Below are 12,788 nucleotides of genomic sequence, written 5' to 3' on the forward strand. Positions count from 1 at the left end.
ATCAGTTGCCTAACAAGATCAGAAAGTTCAATCTACATCTCTGTTTTGATTTCATCCTCAAGTTCTTCATCTATGTCTTCTTCAATTGCAATGTTAATTTTATCTTCATAATTCATGCTGCCATTTAAAACAATGAAACAATAATTGAAATAAGAATAAAAGGGACTCACAAAAAATAGCCTTTTAAAAATACTCATAAAAAACCATTCATTAATCAACAAAATAAAGTATTAAAACATAAAACCAACAAAACAATGTACTCATAAAAAGATGGTGAAACAAAAATAAAAACATAGTTCAAAAAACATGACTAAACTATCCTCTATTTCCTAGTCTTGAATTCTATCCATCTTTTGCGTTCAGGAACAGTCATTTTCATAAATCCATCTTTTTGTGACTTTGTAACAAGCAAGTCAAATGCTGTGTAGCGGTCATCTTCACTCAAATTAGGAATTTCTAAGATAGCATCCCAAGTTGTAAAACTTTTTTCCTTTTCTCTTCTCTCCAGCATTGTATCTCGTTTCACGAAGAGGCTTTCAACTCGATCCATTGTGCTAGTGACTTTTTTAATTTCTACCATGAGCTCCTGATGCGAACTATTTTCAGTGTGGCCTGAATTTGTCTCAAACTGGCCTCTGCTTCTTTTGACGGGAGCTCTTCTCTGAGTGGACTCCACAGGCACTTCAGTGGACTCCAAAGGTGATTTGGAGCCGGATAACGGTGGATCATCTTCACCCAGTACTACAAACGCCTCATTAGCAGCATCGTAATTCAACTCCTCTATGAGCGGACCTCTACTTTCATCAACTCCTATTGTCCTAGCATCAGTAGCACTGCCCACTCCAATTGCGTTTCTTCCTACAGCCACACCATTTCCAACAGCAAGCCTCAAGTCATCATAATCCGAAAAACTCCCAGTGCGTAAGTATGCATCTTTTGGGTGAGCCTAAAAACATAAATAAGAAAATTATTAATTAACTATATTATTTAAATAAAATTGTGTTTAAAAAATAATTGATAACAAATTTACCTCTATATACGCATCCCATACTTCATCTGGGGCCGTGAATTTTTTGGTGTCGTTGTCATAACCAAAACCAGAGTTAAACTTCAAGAGTGTTGAATACGCATTCCAACGGCTCTTAAACCATTTGATACGACTTTGGTAGTGATTATAATTTTTATTGGACCTAAGTTTTTCATTGAGAACAGGCAATATCCTTTCCTCTACTGTTGCTTTGCTAAATATACCACTATTATCGCGCCATCCCCTAATTGCAGATTCAACCAGAATTCGTAACAAGGCATCACTTTGTTCCTGCGTCCATGCTTCATACACTGCCCTTTTTTTGGAATCTTGTGGTTGAGAGTCTCCCATAATAATATTACTAGACACCGAACAGTACTATATGAATGAATAAAAATAAAAAATAAAAAACATCAACAAAAAACTAAAATCAACTCACATGCAATAGAAACACAGCATACAGTTGCTAACAATTTATAAAGGTACAAGATTCATGCTATAGAAAAATTGCATAATTAAAATACTATGAAGATATAAAATTTATGAAAAAATACCTGGCTAAAAGCTAATATAGAACCCTGAACTTGTCTTCTTTTTTGAAGGGGTGGTAGGCGTCTGTCGAATGTGAGAGGGGAAAATAATCGAAGAGGGGTATTTAAAAGCGTTGCTGGGCTGGGTTGCCTGGGCCCAGCGACCGCTGCAACCCAGCGGCCACTGGGAACCCAGCGCACGCTCAAATCCAGCGTCTGCTGGACTCTCTCAACGGTGGCTGAGTTCCAGCGGTCGCTGGCTTCTTGGCCGCGGCCGCTGGAACTCAGCGCTCGCTCAAAACTCCATGGATTTCAATTCTCGTGGTTCTTGGCCGGATTTCGTCGTGTGTATTTTTTGGATGAAATCCATGAAAGTCATTCCGGATTTGAAGTCAATGGAATAACGAATACACCTAGATTTGTATGGATTTTAAAAAGTCTGAAACGAATACACCCAGATTTATATGGATTTTTAAAAGTCTTGAACGAATACACCCAGATTTCTGCAGACTTTTAAAAGTCTGCAACGAATACACTCAGACTTTTAAAATCCATAGAAATCTATTAAACTCCACAACGAATACACCCCCCTAAGACTAACAATGTAGTGACCCGCTCTTTTATATATTTTAAATCTAGTAATGAGTGTTTATTTTTGTTCATCAGTGAATGAAAACGGTTTTTATCCTAATATGAATTCAGCTTATGATCCTGAATTTATATTGTTAAAGCAGTCAATGATATTATTTCAGAGTTATAACTGACTTAGCAAAGTCACGTTATTTATTTAAGCGAGATGGAATTAGAATTTATTTTTATTCAGGTCGTGAATTATTTCCGACTCAGGAAGTTAATTAAATCTGCGGATTTAATTTAAATATTAGAACAACGAACGAATTAAATCTACGGATTTAATTTAGATTCATTTTATAATTTATCGGTTTTAGTGAGAAATCACATGTCGAAATACGAGATTTATTTAAATAAACAGTATCAAGCATATACGAGCACACGATCCATCTTACAGTTACAGAATCACCGAGACAGAGAAAATACATCAATAATTCTCCTCTACATTTTTTTTTCCTTTCTTTTTCTTCTCTTTTTCTTTCCATTAATTTTGTTCCCCACTCCATCAACTCCACTACCCTATGCTCCCCACCATCTCCACTACCTTTGCTCCCCATCAACTCCAACACTTCACCTATTCCTTCCATTTCGCACCAGCAATCACAAAGAGAAGGAAGACTTGGCTTAACTACTTTGCCAAGATTTCAAGCTGCTCCAGTCCAGTAGTACCCCAACACTCGAAGCTAGAGTTTATTGGGTGAAAAACCGTGCATGAGGTAAGGCAGCGAATCTGCCATAAGCACACTGCTCCGGCAGTGTTTTGCAAGGCGATTCCAGCCATCCAAACGGTTCCCAAAAATTCCCAAATTAATTGTGTATCATCTTTCATACATTTTCTATATTTTGGTAAAATTTCAGAATATTTAGAGCTCGCATGATTTATTTATGAATTTGTAAACATCACTGCCCATCTGGAATACATTTTTGGTAAACAATCTTTGGGAGATCATAAGTAAAGTTTCACTTGGTGAAAACCTTTGAAACTTGAATATGTCACTCTAGACTCCCTTATATTTCTTTTGACATCGGCCTCACCATTTTTGAGTAAGGGAAACAACCGGTATAAATTCTTGAAATCTAGTTCTTATTCCATGTACCATCCAGTAGATTTTACAAACCTACGACTTTGAGGTGGAAAAGGCCGACATAAATATTTGATTCTCAAGCCTATCTTTCTACTGAATATTCACTGACATGTTGGGAACTTACTTGTTCAGTTTTAGAATTTTTGGTGAAGCTTAAAGTGGTTTTTCCGATTTATGTTCTGAATCTGCCAAACTTGAACTCTTTTTGTGCACTGAACTTTAGATAGTCATATCTTCTAAACCATGAAGGTTCTTAGAGTAAATCCAACTGGAGAGTGTTATGATCTCTCCCTAGTTTCCAGATTGACCTTTGGGGTTCCCAGTGGAGTTTTGTAAAGGGAGATATGAATTTTTAAAGAAAGCCCACTGACTTGGTTGTAATCTGGAAATATGAAATTTACAGATTTTTGCTTGTTAAATACCCATCTTTGAGAGGGCATATCTTGCTCGTTTGAATTGTTTTTCATTCGATTCAAATTGGAGAATGATCCTTGAAATGTCTAGTTTCCAGAATGTCTTTTGGAGCCTCATTTGGAGATCCGAGGTAGATTTGGTGTCTGTTGTAAAACAACCCCTTAAGAGCTCAAGTTGTTGAATTATTTTCTATGTATCAAAGTTTATTTTAAAGGATGTTTCGTGAAAGATTTAGTATATGTGCGTAACAAGTTTGGGACTATTTATTTTAAATGAGGTCCGTTCTTTATTTAAATTAGGATGGACTTTTAATGAATATTTTTGGGATTAAACTATTATTTCTTGATTTATATAAATTATTTTTAAGGACTTATAAATATGAATTTCGTAGGCCTACTGACCTACTGTGATCGACGGTTTGTCGATGTCTAACAGCTTTGAAAATTTTATAGCAAGTCCCTACATGAGTCTTGAGTACCCTGGTAAAATTTCAAGCCATTCCAACTTCGTATGATACTTCTTTAAAATGTAAAACCTAAACTGCACATTACTACTGAGAATTTCAGAGAACAGAGAAAAGAGTCATTTATTTCAGTAGCTTCCTGGGTGATCTAGCTTTCCAAATTTTTATGGTATTAACCTTATTGTGTTATTTAGATATCCACCAAAGTTGAGCCCAGTTTGACAACGTTTACTATTTTTCAAAAATACAAGTTTTCGATTGTTCAAAACTGCCGAACATGGTAGATCGTGGTAAAAACGTCATATCTCTCAAACCACTTGGAGTTTTCGACTCTATTTTTTTTTTTTATATGAAACTAGACTCGAAGATCTTTCTTTCGGTATGAGTCTCGAGTCCAGGAGATGTCGGAGTCAGAACAGATTAAATTTTGAAGTTGAGTCAGTGTAAAAGCAGAGCATGTTTTGATGATGTTTGATTGTGATTCTTATGTGCCTTATGTTGAGCCTTTTTATTTTTTTATTTTTTATTTTTTTTTTATTTTATAACATTACTTGTTCTTATTTATTAAGCCGATTAATTATGAGATTATAAAGCGAATAAGTTGAAGTATTTATTTTCTATTGACTACGAGGAGCGGGATTTATTTAATTGGCGGATTAGAACACCCTAAGAGAACGGATTAATTTTTATTAATTATCCGGCTTCATGAGATGAGACTTAGCTTTTGATTAAATCCGATAGCCTGGATTAACAATAGAAATTCCCTAATTATTATCTCAGAATAATAGTTCATGCATACGAGATTCATGCATAGTTAAATTACGCATTCTCATTTAATTGAGAATTTTCCCTCGATTTAAAGTCTTACGTTATTTTCTCGGATTAAAGGTCGAGCGCAAGAATAAGAGCTCGTCAAGGAGTCATTAATCTGTAGCAAAGCTTTGCTATGAGGTGGGCAATACTTTCATATATATCAAATGAGTTTAAATGTTACGTTCAATCAAGTTATTTCATGACTAAATTAATTGAAGTTATTTCAAATATTGTCTTGCCATAAAATATTTAAATTTCAGTATGATATCTATCTGATGTGACTTTTATTATGCAATCGAATTCGGGTCCTGAGCAGTTGATAGCTATCCTGCCAGGGCTAGTGTACACCAGTGACCGTGAGTCATCTAGCGGGTTGGCCGGTCAAGTGACCGTGAGAGGTGGCCACCTCTCCGGCACACAGTTCCAGATATGATAGATTACAAGAGAACTTAGACTGCAGTCGAACTTTAAGAATCACAAATGAATTTAGTAAGCTTGGGCCTTTTAGCGAAAAACTCCCTTGCTGTACTGTTTATGATGGCATGACAATTTACAGTTTTGAAGCATGTGTTTTTATACTTAGGCATACGTGCCCACTGAGTACTTTTGTACTCAAGCCCTGCATATATTTCTAAATGTGCAGGTTGAGCAGCTGCCGATGGTGATGAAGTGACGAGCGGGACTCTTTTGTTTTATTATGTATTAATGAACTCTAGGGTTACATGTCTTCATACATGTAATCAGAACCTTATTCCGCTGCATACTCAGAAGTTTTATGTTATTTTGGATAAGTCGGAGTTATCCGAATTTACTAGTTATTTGAGTCTATACGACTAAAACTCTGTTATATTATAGATATCTATGTTGTTAACAATGATGAAATACGATCCTTTCTTGTTTGATTATTCCCCTTTCTACCCCGCTTCTAATCTCCCTCCATTAGCCACGATTTCCCGGCTTAATTATCCTTAATTAGGACCGGTCGTGACAGAGTGGTATCAGAGCAGTTTATTTGCTCTGAACCCTAGAGTTAACCAATTTTTCTAGTATGATCACTAGTATGAAAGAGTCAGTCGACAAAAGCTCAGCACTTCATCACATCGTCATGCTCAGCAAGAAAGAAGGTGGTAATGATTTTAAAACATTGAGAAGTTCACGTTTTATATGAATGTACTGATGCTTACATTCAAGTTTATGCATTATTGATTGGTTAGATATCTCAATGAACTTAGATGCGTTAAGAATGCATGATCACTGTTATGAGAAGAACAATAGAAGCTAGAAACTCAGTTATATTTCACTATAGCCATGGTGAAGAGCTAAGAAAGAGGAAGAGAATCCAATGAAAGCAGTGCAAGCAGAGTGCCACGCACGAATCACTGAAGCAGGCATAGTTCTTCATTCAGGTTGTTCACGCGTGACAGAACACCGAATCGACTATTGCCTTATTTAATGATAGATCACGTGAGTCATTGCTCGTAGCGACGAGTGTGACTTATGTAATCAGTTAGCTAATCCCTAATAAGCTGAGACTCACTTCTAGCCTCGATTATCACTAACTATGGCTTGAGGATAACCTTCATGATTCATGTATGAACTTCAGAGTTAGATTTACGAGGGATCAAAATGCTTTGTATATGATGTTATAATATTACGATTAAAGCTATCAGCTTATAGTTTCAGATATTCGGAACCATTCTACTTACAGTACCTATCGCAATAGATAAGGACATGACTGAGAATCCCTATTGATTACGATCACCTACTACGAATTGGAAAGACGAGATGTGATATGGGTACTAGCAGTTACCAACCATTATGATTGATCATAAAAGTTTACGCAAGTGTGTAAGACGAGAGAAGTTCTCGAAGATGGTTCAGAGTTTAATAATAGCTAGAAGCGCCGACAGTGGATCAATGCTGAAACAAATGAATTAAGATTCTAATGAGACCCTAAAGATATACTCAAGATAAGTATATATACCTTAACCTATCGAGGACATCGCCTCAGTTAGAACGTCTTGGATTATGCATTTAGTCTGGTAGCCGCAATGAGAGCATTGACTAAGGTCATTCCATGACTTAGCATTACACATGGTGACACATACCCTATAAAGGTGCTCAGATGAGCAAAAGCTATTTCCTTATTGAATGCGTGATGATTCAGAAGGTATTTTACAATAACACGGAAGAGTGCTTCAAATTATATGGTTGCATTTCAAGCGCTATGTGAAGAAACACTAAGTACTAGAAGTACTACATTAAGATCATATAGAGGAACATTGTTGAGTAAGGTCGAGCCTACCTTATTTCGCCTATAGAAGATGTTTAATGATTGCATTAAACTAGGAGGCAGACTCCAAGTTTGAAGAAGCTCTAGAATATTCTCAAGGACATGTTCAAGATATTAAGAAGAAAGTGGTGATTTTAGAACAAATATACCTTTTGCAGCCAAAGAACAAGAGTTGCCAAGTTCGGAAAAGTATTTCCGAGTGATTGAGAAGTAGTTGTGTCGGACCTGGCCAGTCCACATGGCCAAAATCTCAGTAGTCGTCATATATGGGTCTTTAAACCTATATATTTTAAACCTTCATCTAAAAAGCCAAACGGGTTCAGACTATTAGGTCATTTCGTTTCGACTTTCAGTCAATTCATTTCTACCCTATGGTTATTCATTTTCAATTGTTTGGCAAATTATTGAAACACTATGCCTAATTGCCATTTGTGATTTGAATCATTGCGATCTACTAGTTGTTGGTAGATTTTCTGTGACCCAAGGATAAACAGATACTCATCAGATTAAATCAGTCAAACACGTATGCTTCAACCCAAGGGTCAAGCACGTAATGCATACAGACAATCTCTTGTGCATTTAGTAGGACCTTATTTGTGTATTTCGAAAACGATGATCATTTCGATGATTTTGTATGCCCCTATGTTGGCTTAGTTATTTTGACTAGTATTAGTACGGAGACGCGAAACCTTGGGGCGTTCCGTGACTGAGTACTTTTTTGTGATGGCTTCGCTAGGTAACTAGTTCATCATGTGTGGTACTTAGATAGGTCTTTGAATCTAGACTTTTATGATGATGTAAAGTCCTCATTGAGGCAATTTTTCCCTATGTTATATATGGTGACCTTATTGGTTTTTCGCGGCAAGTCGTTCCGCTATGTTTTATTTATATGTTCGCTCAAGTTTTAGTAGGAGCAGAACTCGACGAGTTAAGGAGTAACTATAGAAATGATAGTATGTCCTTATTGTGTTTTAATACGATGACAACTTGTGTTTTGACCTAATAGAATGCCGCCAAAACGAGGACGACCAAGAGGCGGGGGCAGGATTCCCCGAAATGAAGGAAGAGGCCCAGAAACAGGGCCAGAACCAGAAATAGTTCAATCACCTGTTCAGCCAGAACGGCGGATTGAGGAATTATTCTTGCGACAGAACCCACCTACCTTCAACGGGACAGGAGACCCGGCAGAAGCTGAAACTTGGGTTCGCGCTATTGAGCGCATTTTCAACTTCCTGCGTTGCACCGACCAAGAGCGCCTGACTTGTATGTCCTTTCAGTTGACTGGGTCAGCTGATTTCTGGTGGAAAGCAAGGATGAAAACGATGACAGCAGAGCAGTTAGAAAACCTGATTTGGGAACAATTCAAAGCCGGTATATATGACAAGTATATACCCAAAAGCTACCGCAAGAAAAAGGAGACTGAATTTTACAATCTGAAACAAGGAAAGATGTCGGTAACTCAATACGACAGGATATTCTGCGATATGTCTAGATATGCGCCGGAACAAGTTGACACAGATGAGAAGATGGCTGAAAAGTTTTGTGCCGGACTGAGGCACGAGATTAGGATGGCTTTGGCAAGCCACGGAGGATTGTCTTACACTGAGTCGCTCAGCCGAGCGTTAGACATTGAGGCAGCCATGCCAGGAGAAAGATCTGCAATTGTACTTACTCCAGCACCTTCACATGATCAAAATCATAATCAGAATTTTAGAGGAAAGAGGAGATGGGACAACAGTAACCCGAACCAAGGCGAGAAGAGGCCATGGCAGGGACGGGTCTTCCAGTCACAGGGCTATGGAAGCCAGAGCGCACCGAAACAGATGGGAAATAACCAACAGAGGGCCCCACATTGCCCCAAATGTAACAAAAATCATGTGGGAATCTGTAAGGCCGGCAGTGATAGTTGCTATATCTGCAACCAGAAGGGGCACTATGCAAACCGGTGCCCGAATAAGCAACACGGGACGGGTTCAAGGCCGAACCCACCTATTCAGGCTCCACATCTGCGAGCAATCCAAGCTTTGCCCCAACCATACCCAAGGCAGCAACCACAGTATCAGCAGCCACAGCAGCACCAACAGCTACAGTACCAACCACAACCTCAACAACCGTATCAGCAACAGGCCCGCCAACAACAGCAGCGACAACAGAAACAACATGAAAAGCCTCGTCATGCTAGAGCCTATGCTATGAGGCAGAAGCAGCCCGAGAACAACCAGGGAAACCTGGCAGGTATGGGCATGCTACTCAATACTCCTGTTGTAATTCTATTTGATACGGGCGCATCGCATACTTTCATTTCAAGTACATGTGTCGACACATTAAAACTTAAAATGGAAAGAGCTGACCAGGAGTTGAGTATATCATCACCTATAGGAGGGATGACGACAATAGATCATGTGTGCTTGAACCTAGAACTGAACATAGGGTCACTCAAGATTGTAGTGAACAACTCGTATGTTATACCGATGAGAGATGTGGACATAATCCTAGGAATGGACTGGCTAGCCAAGAACTACGCCACCATCCTATGTAATGAAAGACGGATATCATTCCGATCTCCAGGAAGGGAGCCGTCACATTTCCATGGAATTAGCATGGGGAGAAGAAAGATGATCATCTCCGCCTTACAAGCAACGAAAATGATGAAGAAGGGATACCTAGCTTACCTCGTATACTTGCACGGAGAACTGGGAACTGAAAGGAGCATAGAAGATGTAGCAATTGTACGGGACTTTTCAGATGTATTTCCAGAGATTCTGCCAGGGCCACCACCGGACAGACCAATTGAGTTTACCATTGATTTGGAGCCCGGGGCAGCTCCCATTTCGAAGGCACCATACCGAATGGCTCCTAAAGAGTTGGAAGAACTCAAGATACAACTGTAAGAACTTTTGGAACTTGAATTCATTAGGCCAAGTGTATCACCTTGGGGTGCACCCGTACTTTTCGTGAAGAAAAAGGATGGCACATTGCGAATGTGCATAGACTATAGAGAACTGAACAAAGTGACACTCAGGAACAAATATCCTTTACCAAGGATAGATGACCTCTTCGACCAGCTCAAGGGAGCAAGCGTGTTCTCGAAGATTGATTTGCGGTCTGGTTATCACCAGCTGAAGATTCGACCAGAAGACGTACCTAAGACGGCATTTCGAACTAGATATGGCCACTACGAATTTGTAGTTGTGCCATTCGGGCTAACTAATGCGCTAGCCGTGTTCATGGACCTCATGAATCGAGTGTTCCATCCGTACTTAGACAAATTTGTCTTGGTGTTTATAGATGACATCCTGATCTACTCGAAGAACGAGAAAGACCATGAGGAACATCTGAGAATTATCCTAGAAACGTTGAGGACGGAGCGCCTTTATGCCAAATTCAGCAAGTGTGAGTTTTGGCTCAGCGAAGTCACGTTTTTAGGACATATTGTATCATCAGAAGGGATTAAAGTGGACCCTGAAAAAGTGCAAGCGGTGCGTGAATGGAGATCGCCTACTAACCCTATTGAGATAAGAAGTTTCTTAGGATTGGCAGGTTACTATCGGAGGTTTATGGAAGGATTTTCCAAAATTGCAAGGCCAATGACGCAACTACTCAGGAAGGGAATAAAATTTTCTTGGACAGAGGAGTGCGAGAAAAGCTTCCAAGAACTCAAGGAAAAGTTGACTACGGCACCAGTGTTAGCCGTCCCAACAGCTGATAAGGAATACGTGATCTACACAGACGAGTCCAAAAATGGACTTGGTTGCGTGCTGATGCAAGAAGGAAGAGTGATAGCATATGCGTCACGATAGCTTAGGCCACATGAACTGAATTACCCGACTCATGATCTGGAGTTAGCTGCAGTGGTGCATGCGCTGAAGATTTGGAGACACCACCTATATGGAGTTAGGTGTGAAATATTCACAGACCACAAAAGTCTGAAATATTTTTCGAGCAAAAGGACCTTAATATGAGACAAAGGAGATGGCTCGAACTAGTGAAAGATTATGACTGTGGTATTAACTACCACCCAGGCAAGGCCAACGTAGTGGCTGATGCATTGAGTCGTAAGACTCAATCTAAATTGGGAGCTCTCATCACTCGAGAGACGGTGCTCATAAGGAAATTTAGCAAAATGAGCATAGAAGTGGTTAAACCACCAGGGACGATAGCAAGCGTTGTGGCAACGGTACCTAACTTGAGGAAGACGATCGTAGAAGCACAAAGAAAAGACGGGAAGATGGAAAAACTACGGGAAACAGTAAGGAAAGGAAGCGTCAAGAATTATCAAGAAGCATCAGATAATGCTATCCTCTTTGAGGGAAGGATATGCATCCCCCACGATGATGAGCTTAAGGATAAAATCATGAGTGAGGCTCACGATACCCTTATACTGCCCACCCAGGGAGTACTAAGATGTATCAGGACATAAAGAAACACTTTTAGTGGGAAGGCATGAAGAGAGACATAGCGTCATTTGTGGAGAAATGCCTGGCATGCCAACAGGTGAAGGCCTTACACCAAAGGCCATATGGAAAACTACAATCGTTGGAAATTCCAGAATGGAAGTGGGAGCACATCGCAATGGATTTTGTGACCAGTTTGCCCAAAACAAAGAGAGGAAACACTGCCATTTGGGTAATAGTGGATCGACTCACAAAATGTGCTCATTTTATACCAATACCGATCACACACGGGTCAGACAAGCTAGCTCAGTTGTATGTTCGAGAGATTGTACGCTTACACGGTGTACCCGTGTCAATCACATCAGATCGAGACTCGAAGTTCACATCTAGATTTTGGATGAGCTTACAGAAGGAGTTAGGCACGAGGCTAAATTTCAGCACCGCCTTCCACCCGCAGACAGATGGGCAGTCTGAAAGGACAATTCAGACCCTTGAAGATATGTTGAGAACAGTGGTGTTAGACAGATGTGGAAGTTGGGAAGCAGTGCTGCCGTTGATTGAATTTGCCTATAATAACAGTTACCAGGCAACTATCGATATGGCACCATATGAGGCATTATATGGAAGAAAATGTAGATCACCGCTTTATTGGGATGAAGTGGGTGAGAGAAAAGTTTTAGGACCAGACATGGTCAATGAGATGGTTGAGATAGTCCGCCAGATCAGAGGGCGAATAAAAGAGGCACAAGATAGACAGAAATCTTACGCTGATGCACGTCGAACTGAGTTATGTTTTGAAATAGGAGACAATGTCTTCCTAAAGGTATCTCCTACCAAGGGGATAACTAGGTTGGTGTCAAGGGAAAACTTAGGCCCCGATTCGTAGGACCTTATGAGATTTTGGATAGAATAGGCCCAGTAGCCTATAGGTTGGCGTTACCGCCAAGTTTTGAAAACGTTCACAATGTTTTCCACGTATCACAACTCAGAAAATACGTTTTCGATCCAAAGCACATAATCCACCAAGAAGAGATGATCCTTTGCCCAGACTTGAGCTATGAAGAGAGACCAGAGGCCATTCTAGATCGAAAAGTACAACAACTCAGGAATAAGGCAATCACATCAGTGAAAGTCTTATG

General features: G+C 39.6%; 1 protein-coding gene and 1 long non-coding RNA gene across 2 annotated transcripts; one reads left to right on the forward strand and one right to left on the reverse strand.

Moving 5' to 3' along the window:
- Window positions 1-322: 322 nt before the first annotated feature.
- LOC131002606 (uncharacterized protein At2g29880-like) lies at window positions 323-1,378 on the reverse strand. The gene is made up of 2 exons (XM_057929103.1): window positions 1,031-1,378; window positions 323-946 (listed from the first exon to the last, which is right to left on the reverse strand). Exons 1-2 carry the CDS (start codon window positions 1,376-1,378, stop codon window positions 323-325), a joined length of 972 nt encoding a protein of 323 aa, XP_057785086.1.
- Window positions 1,379-2,454: 1,076 nt separating this feature from the next.
- On the forward strand, window positions 2,455-5,846 carry LOC131007069 (uncharacterized). The gene is made up of 3 exons (XR_009095895.1): window positions 2,455-2,903; window positions 5,038-5,100; window positions 5,606-5,846. It is a non-coding gene; the product is annotated as an uncharacterized LOC131007069 (long non-coding RNA).
- The last annotated feature ends 6,942 nt before the right edge of the window (window positions 5,847-12,788 follow it).

This window comes from Salvia miltiorrhiza, chromosome 1 (assembly GCF_028751815.1).
Source record: "Salvia miltiorrhiza cultivar Shanhuang (shh) chromosome 1, IMPLAD_Smil_shh, whole genome shotgun sequence".
NCBI classification, from domain to species: Eukaryota; Viridiplantae; Streptophyta; class Magnoliopsida; order Lamiales; family Lamiaceae; genus Salvia; species Salvia miltiorrhiza.